At 38.6% G+C, this 17,929-nt stretch overlaps 1 protein-coding gene across 8 annotated transcripts; it reads left to right on the plus strand.

Moving 5' to 3' along the window:
• Nucleotides 1–13,155, plus strand: g3bp2a (G3BP stress granule assembly factor 2a). Of its 8 annotated transcripts, none has more exons than XM_044191691.1 (13): nt 4–184; nt 1,967–2,085; nt 2,168–2,249; nt 3,158–3,331; nt 3,641–3,731; nt 3,838–3,943; nt 4,073–4,253; nt 5,130–5,231; nt 7,911–8,013; nt 8,115–8,174; nt 8,372–8,503; nt 8,619–8,746; nt 9,876–13,155. In XM_044191691.1, exons 2-13 carry the CDS (start codon nt 1,991–1,993, stop codon nt 10,155–10,157), a joined length of 1,536 nt encoding a protein of 511 aa, XP_044047626.1. In that variant the 5' UTR covers nt 4–184; nt 1,967–1,990; the 3' UTR covers nt 10,158–13,155. The 8 variants fall into 8 exon arrangements, with proteins under 8 accessions (XP_044047631.1, XP_044047634.1, XP_044047629.1 ...); XM_044191693.1 differs by having other exon boundaries at nt 5–184; nt 8,619–8,737; XM_044191692.1 differs by lacking the exon at nt 4–184 and adding an exon at nt 572–728.
• The last annotated feature ends 4,774 nt before the right edge of the window (nt 13,156–17,929 follow it).

The following is a 17,929-nucleotide window of genomic DNA, read 5'->3' on the forward strand; positions in this document are numbered from 1 at the left end:
AATAAATAGAACCTATCACTTTAAAACTTCAATCTCTGGTACAGCAGAGATCATAAACTGTTGGTTAGTGAAGCGTGGGAAATATCACAATATACACCTGGGATATTTCACAACAGTTTACAGCCAGTTACTCGTAGTTATTTATTACAAATATTTCTGTCTACATAGATAGGTCTTTCATAAGGTAAGTTAGCCATCCTCCAAGCTAAGTCAGCTATGAGACGGCTGACAAGCTAACGTTAACCGTATCAGCTAATGTTAGCTGCATTGTCTGGTCAAAACCACGACTACTCGATAGACAGGCATTAGTCATTCGAAGTTGCCAACTAGGTGTGTCTCTACTGTAAATAGCCCACTTTAGCTATATAGCTAAAAATTACGCGTATCAACTAAATTTCTCAAATCTGCCTTCCTTTGTTTTCTTTGAACTAGCATAGCACTCAACTTGTTTCATTGATAATGGTTCGACAGTGTAAGTTGGGGTTGATTTTATTCATAAGTTTGAGTAAGCTTTATATTGCCTACGGTTGTAACGATTGTGATCCCTTTAATTATAAATTAATAACGTAGTTGATATTGTCAATTTCGGAGTCTCGCTGTGATAACATGGACATACTTTATTGGTGCACTAACGTTACAATGGCTATCGCCGGGCTCAACGTTATGTCAGCTTGATGGTTTTCCCCACTTACAATCAGCGGGCGAGTTTTGTGTGAAAGTGTAGCAAAGTAAGTTAACATCTTGACAGTTGTCCATTTTTCTGTGTTGACCGAAACGCCAATGTGTTTCGTCAAATATGTTCCTCCCGCATAATTGCAAAAGTGACCACCGGCTGAAGGAAAAACGACGACGCCACAAGTTAGCTAGAGCTAATGTTAGCTAGCTAACTAGCAATGTTGCTTTTCTGTTTGCCGGGCTAGCGTTAGCCTTTTAAGATGACAGCGAAGAGGCCGGCAGTTTTGAATTAATATTCCCTTTTTTTCAGTCTGTATAACGTTGACCTCGCAGATAGTGTAGGCGCACAGTGCTCCTGAAATATCAAGGACAGCAACATATGATGTACATTATAAATCTGTCACGTTATATGGCTGAAGAACATGCGACAAATGTGAGAAATGGCAAAATGTTGTTAGCATAACGTTAGACATGAAAGGCCTAACTCGTACAGCAGGCCACTTATTTACAAAGGGATGCACAGATGTGTGTAACACATGTATGTAATGTATACTTTTAGAAGAAGGATTTAATTGTCGTAAAGTTAGTTTTCTCCGCTGCCTAACTTGAACGTCTGCATCAGTCGCTTCCCTTTTTTATCTACAGCCGGTTTACCTCTTTGTCTCATTGGATGAACGTGATGGCGCAGTTGAATGTTAGCTGGTGTGTTAGCCAGCTAGCTAAACTGTCAGCTGTCTTGCCTTTGGGTCAGATAAAACACTGGCCTAATCAGACAAAAAGTAAAACGTATTAATTCACTCTTTGTACTTCCTGTACTTGCTGCTCAAACACATCTATGTTGTTTACCTGAGGCACAATAAACGTTCATGTGTACAAATATGGACTTCCTTAAAATGGCCTGACCTCAAACTATTCATGTAATGTTAAGTCCAAGTGACTCTTAAGCTTAATTTTCAAAGTAATTGTCTCCTACACTCAGTTGCCAATTCATTAGGTACACCTAACTTGAACTAATAGTCTAATACAAAAACAACTGTTTTGGAAAGGTGTTGTTTCAACTTTGTCGTCATGTTTTAATAAAATATTAGGATAAAATATAAGTAACTCTCAGTATAATGCAATACAATTAATCAGCACCAAAAACTACAGAGCCTCCAAAATCAACATGAAGTTTAATTCATCACCTGTTTTTAGCTAAGTGTACCTAATAAACTGATTGTATATATGTGTCTAAACTCCTATTTCTAGATTGCATTATTACAATTAAATCCTTGTTAATCTTCTGTTTCAGCACTTAATATTGTTTACCAAAGAAATGGTGATGGAGAAGCCAAGTCCCCTGCTTGTAGGGCGGGAGTTTGTGAGGCAGTATTACACACTCTTAAACAAGGCGCCAGATTTCCTGCACAGGTAATTACTGAAATGTGATGTGGTAGACACTAAATCTGTAGGTGTTGGTAATATTTTAACTGTCATATTGTTGTGCTGTTAGGTTCTATGGAAGGAATTCTTCCTATGTTCATGGAGGACTTGACCCAAGTGGGAAGCTGGCGGAAGCGGTGTATGGGCAAGCGGTAAGTACTATAGTCCATTAATGAAGATTCACATTGAAAATACTATGTAGTAGGTCTCTGGTACAAGATCATTCATGGGGTTGACAAAATAGTTTGCGTTGTAATGAAATTGAACATGGCACAAAATGAATCCTTAACAGCATTTGAGGAAGGAATAAATGTAGGAGGAAACATTGCTGATATGATTGTCACATAGTAATAAAACTTCCTACCTTTTTTTGTAACAGCCTTATATATCCATATATCAGTATTTCTGTTGCTTGAATCTGTCAAAATATGTCAAATATACAGTACATAATAATAATAATAATAATAATAATGTCAAATATGAAAATATGTATCATCACACTGCTTTTAAGGTTGAGCTTAGTAATGACTGTGAAAGTAAACAACACACTGGCTGAAATCCGTAAACCTTGAATTAAATGGGAATTATCAACATAGTTTTGTAACATAGCAACAAAAGTATTCTGAAAGTACAAGTTTGCTTTTCAAGATAATGGTATGAGCTTTTTTGTGTTGGAACTTGAAGGATCCAGTCAACAGTAACCTGAATGATTGTGGTCATAATTGTTTAAATGCAAAATGGCAGAAAAAAATGAAAAACAGGAAATATCTTTTAGTCTATGTTGCTTTTTGATCAATTTGTCCCCTCCCTTTCTCTTCGTTTATTTTTTTGGGCGGTGTAGTCCCTCATTCGTCCAGGAGTGTTCTATCGTAGAAAAGGTTTCAGTCGTAGTCATCTGGACACTGTTTTCAGAATCAAGACGTTTCGGCTCCCATCCGGAAGTCATTCTCAATTGTGAAAAAATTGGACGGGAACTGGAAATTTAAGCTACTCTGGTACTTACTTATTAGCTTATAGCTACTTATTTTTTTGGTTATCCACTTGTCTCTGCATCTCTCAGGAAATCCACAAGAAGGTCATGTCCCTGCAGTTTAGTGAATGCCACACAAAGATCAGGCATGTGGATGCCCATGCCACACTGAGTGATGGAGTGGTGGTGCAAGTCCTTGGAGAACTGTCCAACAATGGTCAGCCCATGAGGAAGTTTATGCAAACTTTTGTGCTTGCACCAGAGGTGAGTACCTCTACTTACAGTACTATTAACAGGCATCAAGCTCAAGTGATAACAGTAACAAATAATTATTTCCTGAGATTTATGGCTTAATTATTAACTGTAAATATATATATTTTGGTTGTCTTATTGGCTCAAATAGACCTGATAACAGGAGATGAGTTGCAGTTGCTTTAATGAAATTACTCAAAATATGAAAGTGTGCCAGTGTGATCCTTCAATTTAATATGTGGTTGGGTTTTTATTTTTAAAACTCTTGAACACTGAAATTTGTGTGGATTTTCTTTTTGTTTGCATGACAAATTTCCTTAGGGTTCGGTGGCAAACAAGTTCTATGTCCACAATGACATCTTCCGTTACGAGGATGAGGTTTTTGGAGACTCTGAAGCTGAGCTTGATGAGGGTAAGATGGTCACAAATATCCCATACAGTTTTTAGTGGTGGTTTCGTGGTTAAATGAGGGTGTTGATGGAAATAACTTCTCAATTTGTTTATTTTCTCTTACTTAGAATCAGAGGAGGAAGTTGAGGAGGAGCAAGAGGAGAGGCAGCCGTCCCCTGAGCCACTTCAAGAAAGCCCTAACAGCACCACCTATTACGAAACTCATCCTGTCACGTATGCTAAAACTTCATCATAACATCAATAATATATATTAGTGTGTTTCCCTTTTTATTGATCAAGCATGAAGGATTTTGCTTTTTAAACTTCTGTGGATGTGACAGCATGCTGATTTGTGCTCTGTAGTAATGGAGTAGAGGAGCCCATGGAGGAGCCAGCTCCAGAACCCGAGCCGGAGCCTGAACCAGAGCCCAAAGTAGAGGAGATAAAGCCTGAAGCAGATGAGAAGGTTCTGGAAGAGATGGAGGAGAAAGCACCTTCACCGGTCCCTGTGGAGTCCCCACCAAACACCCAGGAGCCTCCCAAGGTAAGACTGATGTCTCTGTAAAATAAATCCATAATGATGTTGTTATAAGAGTAGCGTAGCTCCTTTAAGGAATAGGGCAGTGCATAATGTGTGTAGGTAGCGAGCAAAGGAAAAGGTTAGCAGTAAAGTTGTGAATCTGGCAATAAATGTACAGTGTAGGTTACAGTGTTAGCCTTTCCTGCTTAGCTTCAAACTGTTGTCGGGAAGCACAGGGGAGATGTTTTTTTTCCCTCCAGGGCGGAAGTGGATTCTTACTTCGGGGCTAACTACCTTCACTTTTCTAGCAGTTGTGAAATAGACAAGACTTTATTTGGTCTTGAGAAGCTGCAGCATTTATTAACACACTGTAACCTACACTGTACATTTACTGCCAGATTTACAACTTCACTGTTAACCTTTTCCTCTGCTCCACTTGCATTCACAGTCACTTTTCTGCCGCTCACTCTCACTTGCTCAACCACACAGTAGCTACGCACACACATTACGCACTGCCCTATTCCTTAAAGGAGCTACGCTACTCTTATAACAGTGATAAATCCAAAACTGAATGTCTTCTGTGACTATTTATCCATTTTTCCGTGTTTAAAAAACGTTATTGTTAGCCGTCCACTGTCAATCTCATGATTCCTTGGGTTGAGTCTGTCGACCAATCAGAGGCTATATTCCTGACTGGGCGTGTGTGACAGCTCTGATCTCAAACGCATTGCGCAATGGAATAACATGAGATTTACCCTCTTCCAATAGATTGGAAAAAATAATAATAATTTGCGGTGATGAAGGTAATGAGCTCAACCCCGCGGTAGGCATCACATGACCACGGTTATGCGGTTAGCCCTATGTTGCAGCCCTAACAATGCATTACTGCATCCCTCACAGACTTCCTCGTGGGCCTCAGTGACCAGTAAAAACCTGCCTCCTACCGGCACAGTCGCCTCCTCTGGAATCTCACCTCATGTTGTTAAAGCGCCAAGCTCACAGGTAAACAACTACTACTAGACATGAAATTCATGCAAAATATAACAAATTTGAATTTTTCTAATAAAATAAACTGTAAAAGAGCACAATAGAAATGGGTCACTATATAGGAGTCTACCACAATGTTTATTTCAAACGTACATTGCATTAAAGATTAGATGGTTAATAGCAGCAGTAGATTTTTTATTTTTTTTTTATTTTTTTGAGTTTGTGTGAGAAGCACCTTTTGACAGAACTGAGTTCTGTGCCGTATTTAGGAACATTAGGGTTTGCACTTTTCAGACAGCAGAGTCCCAAAATAAAGAAAATTCACTCTACATGTGTACCAGCAGGGGTAGGTTTTCTGAAAAGGGTTGTGGTGTTTATAGTGTCTTTATTTATTTCTTTAAGAAATGTCCTTTCGCAAAGACTTTATGAAAGCATGTTGTAGCCCATGTACTGTTTTCCAGTCTCATGATTTCAAGACTTGCTCAGACTTAAAGTTTTTATGGAAGATTTGTACAGCAGTTTAAACGGGCTTTGATTATATAAGCATGCCTTCCTATAGGAATAGGCGATATTATTGAAAACCCCTCGGTATATGTAATTTTATATTGCCATATCACTTTGCCTTGAATTTTGAAGCACATTTTCTGGAAAATCAAATTAGAAAATGGATAAAATAACCAGATTCTCTAGGTGTCTTTTTTTTTTTTTTCATAATCAAGTGAATAAAATACCTGGGGGGGAAAACAAGGTACTTTATCACATTTTACGGGTGCTCCGATCAGGATTTTTGGGGCCAATCATCGATCTCTGGAAGCAGTATGGACCAATACTGATCATAGGATCTATATGAAGCCTTCTATTTATTGTGTAGCTTTTATTTATTTAACTATTCTTAACAATGTATACAAAGTATTAAAGTTAAGAGATGCAAAAGTATCGTGAGCTGTCTATTTATTGGCGGGCAATGTATTCCACTGTCTCTTCTTAGAGGTGTAACTTTCTTCAAGACACAACTTAAACCATATGACCTATGCTTGGTTATTGGGAGCAGCTTAGAGCTTAACAAATATATACAGTGTTTCCCACAGAATGAGTGTAACTGTGGCCGGGAGGAGGGGTATATTTCTATTTCTAATAGGTTATTTCTTATTTCACCATTTAAATTCTACTTAATTCTCCACCTTATTTTAGTGTTTACTCACAAACTACTTTAATCTGCTCACCTTACTTTTCTCTTCGGTTCTCTCTTCTCTACATATGCACACACCTACACCTCTGTCTCATTAATGCGCGCACACACCGGCTTGCCCAGCCAGTCTCTTTCTCTCTTGCTCTATCATACAGGGACATACAGGCTGTATGTGTCTGCTCTGTTGACTTTCTTGGTCAGCGGTAGGTTTTATAAAGTCGCCCAAAAAACACAAGTAACACAAGTTTTTTATTTTTATTTTATTTTTATTTTTTTACCCGCTATTCCGTTTTCACAACAGCAGGTGAGCTGTGTGTGGAGGAGGCTTGTTGTTAATGACGTAGCCTATCGAAACAAACGTGGTACTGAATGACCTCTGCACCAACAGGTGTGTTCACTGTTGCTTTAACGTTGCTTGGAAAGTCCACCGTGTCTGCGTCTTCTAACGTAATACTTGTTAACGTCTCTTGGTCGCACGCTAAAATGGGTCGCCGACCATTAATATACGTAGGCAGCATTGTATCATCTGATCAGCTCACCACCAGTCAAAGTATTTATAACGAATATGGGCCGATAATGATCGGTGGCTGATCAATCGGAGCACCCTTAATGATATTAATACAAAAATCATATAAAAATGTTGTTGCCACAAAACAGTTCTGCTCACTGATTTTCAATATTGCCCACAGTGGGGGGATACATAGACATATTAAATCAACAGATATTTCGCTATAAACGGTATGAAATATTCTCTGACAGTAGAAAAATGTATATCATCTCATGATGTATACAATATTGTCATATTAACCAACACTACCTCTCTATAGTCAAACAAGGCCTTGTTTAAAAGGTGGTGCACTTGGTCAAAAATCAATTCAAATTTACTTTTGCTAAAGCCCAAGATTGGTGAGGAAGGTCATTGGCAGGCGGTCGTATATGTGTCCGTTAATGGACGTTGGTCAATCCAATACTAAGCAGAGACAGCCTTAAAGGAACAGTTCACCCCAAAATCCAAACTGCATATTTTTCCTCTTACCTGTAGTGCTGTAGTTTGGATTTTGGGGTGAACTGTCCCTTAAGTGGTGTAAATCGTTGGCAGAAATTAATTGTTGATGTGAACTACTACATCAACAACAAAAACACACAAGGGAAAGATAGTCATTTAGAATTTTAATCAAACCTACAGCTTGAATGTTATTGACAAATATACAATACAAATATATGATTTCACAATAAAATAAAATGGGTAAAGGGGACAAAAATGCGCTCAAAAGGAAGCTGTAATTCTGTTTTTAATTATCCTAAGCAATTTGCATTGCAGGAACGTGACTTGAGACTAAATCACATTACCAGCTCAGGCAGGGTGACTTAAACTGATTTCTCTGGAGGACCATGTAAAAGCAATGATGAAAAAGATGTGTGGTTCATTTAGTCTTTTTTTTGTTTTTGTTTTTTTTGTTTGTGTGTGTGTGTGTGTGTGTGTGTGACAATCCTCCCCCACACAGCCCAGAGTTGAAACCAAGCCGGAGACACAGACTGCACCTCTTCGGCCCAGAGACCAGCGCACACGTGACAGACCGGCCTTCATTCCACGGGGTCCCAGACCTGGTAATGCCAACGCTCATTAGCCAGATTAAGGGTTAATCACTTATTTTTTTAGCTTTTCATTTAGCTTATTCTTACACCTTGCATGTCTCTGTCACTATTAGATGGTGTTGCATCTTCGGAGTTACAAACGGGAAAACCACACTTGAGTTTTGTTAACAAAGGTAAACATAACGGTTTAAAGTCACATCTAAATGAATCCTTTCATGATTATTCTTTGATTACTGAGAATATTATTCAGTCATTGTCTTCTTACACTTGGCATGAGTTTGATGCCAGGAATTTTACCTTCTTGGATTTTAATGCAAATAATTAATGTGAGCTGATCTCATGTTTTTCTGCCTGTTGTTCTGACCTGCAGGTGGCAGGGGAGATGCCGACTCTGGTGACATGGACAGCAGGCGAATTGTCCGGTACCCAGACAGCCACCAGCTTTTTGTTGGCAACCTCCCACATGACATTGACGAGAGCGAGTTGAAAGAGTTCTTCATGAGTACGTTTCCTCAAAAAGCAACACTGTGTAGATAAAAAAAACAAAAAAAAACATCCAAAGCTGTTTTTGAGTGTGAATAAGTATTAGTTATATTACACATCTTTTTTTCTTGCAGCATATGGAAATGTTGTGGAGCTACGGATCAACACCAAGGGCGTTGGTGGGAAGTTGCCCAACTTTGGATTTGTGGTCTTTGACGACTCTGATCCTGTGCAAAGAATCCTGGGGGCCAAGGTAGAAGGGGCATGTATTGACATTTCATTACCCACTTTCATTCTTTTGGTGGTGGTTTGGTGACACACATTTCTACAATTAGCCTGATCCCGAATCTGACACAATAGGGATACACCCCCACAGGACATGAAATAATTAAAGCCACTGTCTGTTAGAATACTTTTTATATTTATATATAATACATTTTCATGTCAGTAACAAATCGAGCTTGTTAACAGATATCTATGTTCAGTTTGAAAAACAAACAAAAGAAAAAACACAAGGAGCTGCAGGTAAGATAAAATATGAACTAGGAAGTGCAGTTCGAAGGCTCATCAAATGCCAAGACACCACACAGTGGTTTATACTACTTTAAGGCAGGATGTTTCAACCCTGGAAAGCTATTACTGTAGCAATAATTTTCTCCAAAACAGTAGATTGGCACAATGCTGCTGTACATCTTATAAAGTATTCTAACTGGGATGGTTGCCTGCACATATTTGATCTGCCATTGTGGCAAAAGTTGAGCCAGGATCAACTTTTTTTCTTAACCCCAGTGTGGTGGAAATCATTGACACGAATGAGGAGGCTGTGTTTTGTCTGTCATAGATAATACTGTTGCAACAGATTTTCTACACGAAATATCCCAGTCCAAAAGGCAGCTGACGCTCTAGAAATCTATAGAAAAGCTATCTACCAATATCCAAGTAACTGCCCTTTAAGAACCTGGGTGTTAGATATGTGAGTGACCAAACAGTAACAGCAGGTTAACACAGCAATGCCTAAGTGGGCGTTAGACCGAAAACAGCCCTGCGTGTAAAACAACACAAGGGGCTGCGTTGGAGGGTGCGTGTTGCTTCCTGTGTTGGCACCCCCACTGAGATGCCGGACTGGCCTCATTCAAATGAATGAGGGGGCTGAGTTTTTTCATGCAGGGCTAAAGTCGGTCTGGACACAGCCTCAGAGATTAAATTGTTTCGCTGGCAGGGACACAGAACTTGTCAGGTCAGACTAATGTGACACAGAGCAGTGCTTACATAGGGTCTGGCACAGATTAGCAACGTTGTGTGCAAACCAGTGAATGATGTGGGTTGTGAAATAGACAGGGAAATATTAGGTCCTGGTTTATCCTGTAGTGACCTTGCTTTTCTCCCTGCAGCCCATCATGTTTCGAGGAGAGGTGCGTCTGAATGTGGAGGAGAAGAAGACGAGGGCGGTGCGTGAACGAGAGACCCGTGGTGGAGGAGAAGAGCGTCGGGACATGAGGCGCAATGACCGAGGCCCCGGAGGTTCAAGAGGCATCGTGGGAAGTGGAATGATGCGTGAACGTGACGGGAGGGGACCACCACCTCGAGGCGGCATGGCCCCCAAACCTGGCATGGGCTCCGGACGAGGCTCTGGTGGCCAGGGAGAGGGTCGCTTCACGACACAGCGCCGCTGAGAAGAGCACCACCTGCAGTGTGGAAGTAGTACAGTGTTCTTCATCAACCGTTCTCGTTAACGAAAAGAAATCTTCATGTATAAACGTATATATTTGGGTTTTTTTGTTTTGTTTTGTTTTTTTTATTTTTTGTTCCCTCTTTGCTTTGGAATGTGACACAGCCTGTCAACCATTTGTTTGTGAAATAGACAAAACAAAATAAGCAAACAAAAAATTTCGCTTATTAGTTGTGAGCTGAGCATCCTTTTCAGGTATCTCAAGAATTCACAAACTTTAATTTGTAAATTCGTGAAAAAAGGCAAACCAACCAGGAGTAATCTGCCACATTAGGAGGGACTGATAAGACTTTTAACTACGACAATACAGCCCATCATTTGAAAAGAGATTATATGCCTTGACTTAACTGGGGCGCTGCTTCACGAAATCCCTCTATTGCACATTTTATATGGTAGTTTTCTGCCCGTTACTGTTGGAAAAGAGTGAGATGCAAAATTTGTGCAGTTCCAGGGGAAAAGCTTGCCTTTTACTTTTTTCCTTTTTGAGAGACCACTGCTTCAAAATTGCATAATGCACTCATCAATATGCACTAATGGGTACTTTTGTCGTATTGCATTGACATCCATGCTCGGAACGCAGCTGGAGAGACCTGTTTTGTCTCAAAGTGATACGACTTACCGGGGCAGGCCTCGCTTACAGCCTGTCTGCTGTGACCAATGTACTTTTCACACTTTTGACCCAAAACTACGCTTCAATTACTGCTGGATGGACAAGATGACAAGCAAATCTACATTATATTTTTCCTCATTTATAAATCAAATAAAAAAAACAAACGCTCAAATCCTGGACTTTCACCAAATGAGTGGGGAGACAAAGGATAAACAAGAAACAAAGTTGAACAATAGAAGAGTGGTGGTAATGGTGGCTGCTCGCTCTGTTTTTCTTTTGATTCCAAGTTTGTTTTTCTTCATGTTTTTCCCTGCCAGCTAGACCGTGAAACTGGGATGGATGACACGTCCCTCCCTCTTCCCTCCCTTCCTGTCTTAAGTGCGGAGTAACAGAATAAATGTACAGCAAAAATCATAATTTACTGTATGTTTTGTTTTCTGTGTATATTTTCATTTCTCTCTCGACTTTAAGAGCATGATGGTGCCTTCTATTTCACCTTTTCCAGTCTTACTAAAGTGTAAAGCGGTTGAGGCTCGCCGCCTCCTAATGCGGAGCTGCTCATTTTGAACTATTGTCTTCTGGGAGATACAAAAAAAAATTGCAGTATTCACAAGATTTAAGTTTTTCAGGTGCATATTTACTTTTTTCCATACTGTTTACTACCTAAGATGATCTGTTGTGAGTTTTGTACATTTGTTTTGTATTGTCTGTTCTGGGTTTTGTAGAGACAATAGGTGCCTCGAGTTCAGTTTGACGTTAAATGGTTAAGAAGTGCATCTGAAGAACTACCCCCCCCCCCCAAAAAAAAAAAAAAAATGGTACATTAAAGATGGTGACAGTGAAATGCTTGGTCCCTGGTTTAACATGTCATAGCTCTCTACACAACCGTGATTTCAATGAACTAAGGTTTGCAGTTTGGAACAAGTAAATGTCTGTGTGTTTCAGATGCTGTTGATCCTTACTTTGAGTCTGACCATAGTTTTTGCGACTCATGGCAGCACTTGGGTTAATCCCTGGACTCAAAAGTTGTCAGACTGTTCTTTTCTCAGCAGCAATTTTGTAATGATCTGTGTGGGTGGGCTGGCCATAGTTACAGCCTACAGACTAGCAAATAATTGTGCTCACTTTTCTAGCTGTTTATGCATTTGTATTTTCATATGCTGATTATTCATTGTGCTTATTTTATTCATTTATTTTTCCATTCTAGGAGAGTCTAATCTGAATGCCATAGTAGTCATCTCCTTGTCCTCTAGTGTATTTTCTTTTTACCACTCAGTAGGGAGGGAAGACCTTTTGGTTTCAGCTGGAAAGGACAACATGAGATGTTACCTTTTTTTTTATTTTTTATCTTGCACTGAAATGGGAAGTGAAATCGATGTAGCATTTTTCTGGACAAATATATTAATGAGGTCTTCCTTGTCTGGTGGTATTGCACTATTCCCAACATTTCTGGGACAATCTGTCAGTTTGAACACAGCCTCTCTCCAAATTTCTCATCTGGTAATGAAAAAAAATAAAATATTAGTGCTCATCTTGTTATCAGCATGAATTAATATTTACTCTTGCAGTAACAACAATATTTGATGTATAGACATGGCATATTTTATGTAGTTTTCTAGTCATGCTTGGCTACTCTCCCTTGTAGTTAAGATTAAATATTTTCAGATGTGAGAATAGTTTTAAATAGAGAGACAGTCTTTGACCTAATATTACAGAAGAATTACAGCTATTTGGTCTTTGAGTGTTTTTAACTGACGGTTCTTATGGGTGCCTCTACCCCGAATGTTTATTTGTCAGGTAATTGCTTAACACGGGCACTTAACTGCAATCATACTTTTTACAACAATGGTCAGTGAAGACAGTGGCGAAGAAGAGCCGTCATGCTTTCGGACCAATCTGTGCTTTTACATTGTAGTGGTGGTAAAAATGTTTGAGCATACAAATTTACGGTTGGATAGTTATTATTTTTCCACTGAGGTTTTCAATGACCCGCCCCTTTCCAAATTTTAAAGGATCCTCAAAAGAAAAGAGAAAATCTGTACATTTTATTTTCCTGTGGTTGAAGATGCAGTAGAGTGGATCCTCTTTGTGAATCATTCCAGTCCTTTTTAAATGGAAATAGAAGTACATCCTCAGCTTTAGCAGGTGTGGTAAACAGTTGGCTGCCATCTTAATTTTACTGTGTTTACCCCTTACTTGTTGCTAGTACAAAAGTGTTGCAGGTGGAGAATTTTTTTTTTTTTTTTTTTTTGAGTTTTGTTTTGTTTTTTCCTTTTTATTTTGAATGTGTTGGACTTAACATACAATAAACTACTGATATCAGCACCACTCATACCGTTTGTCATGTTTGCAGGTTCCTTTGTAGAAGATCATGTAAATAATAAGCTGCAGTTGCACGTTGATAAGCTTGCCAAAACAGAGAACACTGGTAGAAATGACTTGCCCCCAGGCGGGCTTGTAGGGATTTGTAGTGAAGGAGATACTCCGTACTGTGGTGCAGATTTGACTGCTGAAGCTGTAGATGCAGGTCGAGTGGCAAGCAGAGAAAACTTACAGGATCAGTATTTGTTTTTATCAAATATTTTGCACGTCAAGTTTTGGTTATGGCCTGATTTTTAATTTTGCAGGCTTAGGGTATTTGTAATTAAAGGAGCACTCCACAGATTGTACACATCAAGATCAGTTTTCTCGTCATGGTTAGTCCTATTCCGCCTGTAAAGACTGTTGTATTAAGTTTTCTGTGGCTCTGGAAAAGCTTTTTCAAGGCTGAAAGAAAAAAAAATCCCATCTCAGGTTTGGAGACACAAAGTCTGTGTTACGAACTGGGGGTGTAGCGTTTGGAATATGTGCATGTTTACCAGGCGTGGAGGTTAAGAGATGGATTTGTGTTACGAGAAGTGTAGGATCCAGTCCTTTCGTAGCAAACCAAGGACTAAAAGTCAGGATAACTCGGCTTCTTTTTAATGTTGTCTCTCCGGAGTCAATATTCAAAAAATGCAGATGTCTCTAAGGCTGATTTCTCCAAAACTAGGCAACTCACAGAAAAATGATTGTAAATGCTTTATGAGGAAGGAAATACATTCAACATGTTTTTTAGACAATGAGCTTTGGTGAGTAACACTGAATGTAGAACAGAAACGTTGTTTACTAGAAAACTTCACATGGCACCTTTAACACTGAAAGACACCGTTAAGCTGAAAATTTACTGCATGCATATGTGTGAATTCCTAATACAGGTATTCATTTACATTTGGTACCCTTACATGTTCAAAGGATTGAATCCGTCTCATGATCAGTGGCACCTCCAGTCTCTCCTCAGTCACCGTCACTATTCTCTTCAGATGGCATTTCACTTGAAAATCAAACCTTTGAGCCAGGAGGGGAACCCTTTTGATTTCCTGTTGGATTGCCGCTGCTTTGAGGAAACGGGCCCACTGGGTGGTGTTTATCTCTCCAATGAGGAGCTGGGAGGAAGCCAGATGCACCAAAAGGTGAGTGTGGAGGAAGCCGACCCCCTCTGTGTATAAACCCGGCATTATCAGCACCTTGCCCATACACGTAAGACCCTCCACTGACTGGGTTAGGTGGGAGGGCGTAATACAGCTTTATAGGTAGAAAACATTAGGTGGAAGAGGAGGGGGTTTCTGATATGTATCCCATCCTGGTTTAGTTAGGTTGAGCAGGAGGAATTGTCTGATGTGTGTTCTATCCTGGTTTGTTGACAGATTGGAGGTGGAGGACTCAAAGGATCATCAGTGACAGGAACAATCTGACATGGAGGCTTCTCATTTCTTGTCTTAGCAGCAACAGTTTCTTTCACAAAGGACCCTGAGAAAATAAACAATACAAATATGATTTGGTATCCACTACATCTCAGAGGCAAATATTGTACTTTTTACTCCACTGCATTTGTCTGACAGCTTTAGTCACTAGTTAAGTGTCAGATTATAGTTTTTCATACCCTTCCAGTCCAGTGAAAACCATGTATCTCAAAATTTGGTGATTTTGAACTTTTCTGATAAACTGAAGGATGAAGTGTTCCTTTATGTAGTTTATGTTTAGGGGTTGAGAAATAAACAATTTAATCCCCCTCCCTTTTGATCTTATAGAATATGATGCATTGCTGTAGCTTAAACTACCCAACAGTATATAAAGTAGTTTAAATTAGTTCAACCTTAAACATCTACAGCAATAAAATGCAACATACACATTAATACAGCAGTAATATTGATCCAAAAACATCATATACAATAGTAAAACACTGACATTTTACTGCAGAATGAGTACTTTTACTTTTGATAATACTTTTACTTAAACTAGGTTAATAATAACTAAGGATGTTTTCCAAACTTTAACTTTGATTGCGGCTTATTTAATCATAAATATTTAATGTTAAAGATACATTTTTGAAGATTTAACACCAAGTTTTCAGAGGCTCTAACTGTTCAGTCATATTCTGTGTAGATTTTTATTTCCCAGTACAAAGCTCTAAATGCTTTATCAAAGCTGAAAGAAATAACATCCTGGTGGGGAAATAAAGAATCCTTTTTGTTCTTCTTAAAAGTCAGAATTAAATATATGAATTTAATATACTTAGTCTAAAAAATACTAAAATGTTACAATTTTATACATATAGCCCAAAATCATAAATTTGCCTCAAATGTTTTTACAATTTCCTTAGACCCCAGAGGGTCTACAGAGGACATGACCTTCACTAATACTTCCCAAAATTACTTTATCATTAGAATCTTAATTACTTTAATTACTGAGTGTACATGAATCAGCTTGTGTAGAAACAAGGTTTGTTTAAGCTCAGTGTTTTGGCCCTGTGAGATAGATGTACAGACTACATCCTGAAGAGCTCAGTGAGTGAACACAGACATTAGATCAGGCAAATGGCAGATGGAGTCGGGGCTGTAGCTACCATTGAGGACACTGAGGTCATGGCCTCTATAACTTTTTTCAAGGTTCAATTTATTCATCCATAAAAACATGGACATTACAGTGCTCCCATCCTAATTGACCAACGCTGATTACCGAAACATAGGAAATAAATACACATAAAATAAAACCATAGATAAACAACATAAAACTAGATTCTGAAATAGTTGTTCCCTTTCTTGCTCTATAAATTGTTTTTGTATTTTTGTATTACCTCTTGAACAGTTTTGAGGTACTTGTACTTTACTGGAGTATTTTAATTTTGTGTTACTTTACACTCCACTACTCTTTAGACAGAAATATTGTAATTTTTACAGCCATAGTTACTAATTTGCAGAGTAAGATTTTATTTACTAAACACATGACAATGTTATAAAATGTGATGCACTGGTACAGATTAAACTGCCCAACAGCAAAGACCCAGAAACTAACAAGCCCTCTTTTCCTTGAATACTACTTGTCCCCAGGTTTGCACAATGTCCAATTTGTGTGTGGCAAATTTGATTTAATACACATTTTGTTAAGAACGTACCATGTAAGCACAATATCACCTGAAATAATAAGGTCTTAAAGCTATATTTTGACACAGTCAACCACTGCCTTATAAACAGTGCATAACTAAGTACATTTACTAAAGTACTGAACCTCAGTACAGTTTTGACGTACTTTACTTGAGTATTTCCATTCTGTGCTACTTTATACTTCTACTCTCATCTCCTGTCACTTCTACGCAGATGATTCTCAGCTGTACCTCCCACTAAAATCTTGGGATTCCCTGAAAGGATCCATGAAAGGCTGGATGACAAATAATTTCCACCTCGCCAGTATGCTAGACCACCTCACCCCATATGTGAAGTCAAATGTAAAAAACCTGGGTGTTATCTTTGATTCTGCACTTAGTTACTACCAGCTAAGAACCATTTCCAAACTTAAGCTAATTCTGTCTTTCCGTGATATGGAAAAAGTAATTCACGCCTTAATTACATCACGACTGGATTATTGTAATTTCCTTTACTTAGGCCTTCTCCAGTCTTCATTAACTCGGCTGCAGTTGGTCCAAAATGCAGCGGCAAGGATGCTGACTGGTACCAAAAAGCGTGAGCACATCACCCCAGTCCCAGACTCTCTTCATTGGCTCCCTGTTCATTTTAGTATCCAATTGAAGGCCTTGCTGATTACTTTCAAGGCTCTTAATGGTTGGGCCCCATCTTATATCACAGACCTTATTCACTGGCACTCAGTTCCTAGTTCTCTTAGGTCTGTCAACAAATCTCTCTTGTACTTCCCAGGGTCTCCACTAAAACTAAAAAGTGACAGAGCCTTTGCAGTTGCTGCTCCACGATTGTGGAACCAGCTGCCGTTAGATATTAGATGTGCTCACTCCCTCCATCTCTGTTTTTAAATCTACGCTGAAGGCACATTTTTATTCATTGACCTTTTTGGCCCTCTAATCTTTTAATCGGTTGTCATGTCTATAACTCTGTATTTTGTCCTTTGTTGTTTATTGTTGTCGTTGGTATGTTTCTCTTTGTGTTTCTTATTTTTTGTACTTTATATTTGAATGTTCTTTTGTAGAGCACTTTGGTCAGCTTAAGCTGTGTTAAAATGTGTTCTAGAAATAAACTTGACTTGACTACTCCACTACATTTCAGAGATAAATATTGTACTTTTTACTCCCCTACATTTATTTGACTTTTAGAGTTACTAGATACTTTTTACATTAGAAAAAACATATGATATGCTTATCATGCAGTAATATGCTACTAATTTCCCCAGTAGTATACAAAGTATCTAAAATTGGCTCCACATTGATGAACTACAACATTAAAATGCTCATACATGTATTTGTTAGTGATAAAAAACAGTATAATATCCTATAATAATATAACACTGTGAAAGGAGTACTTTTACATTTGATAGAAGTACATTTTACTGATAATACTTCTTGTAATGGAGTATTTTTAGACCATGGTATTTCTACTTTTACTTAAGTACAGGATCTGAGTACTAATGGCCCTCATCATTTAAAATTAAAACACAACATTACATACATACTTACAACATTAAAGTGCATCTTACAACCCTACATGTTTATGCACCCATAATAATATTCTAATTATATAATATATACTAATATAGCACTGACAGAAGCCACTCTGCTGCTT

Source organism: Siniperca chuatsi, linkage group LG3 (genome assembly GCF_020085105.1).
Source record: "Siniperca chuatsi isolate FFG_IHB_CAS linkage group LG3, ASM2008510v1, whole genome shotgun sequence".
NCBI classification, from domain to species: domain Eukaryota; kingdom Metazoa; phylum Chordata; class Actinopteri; order Centrarchiformes; family Sinipercidae; genus Siniperca; species Siniperca chuatsi.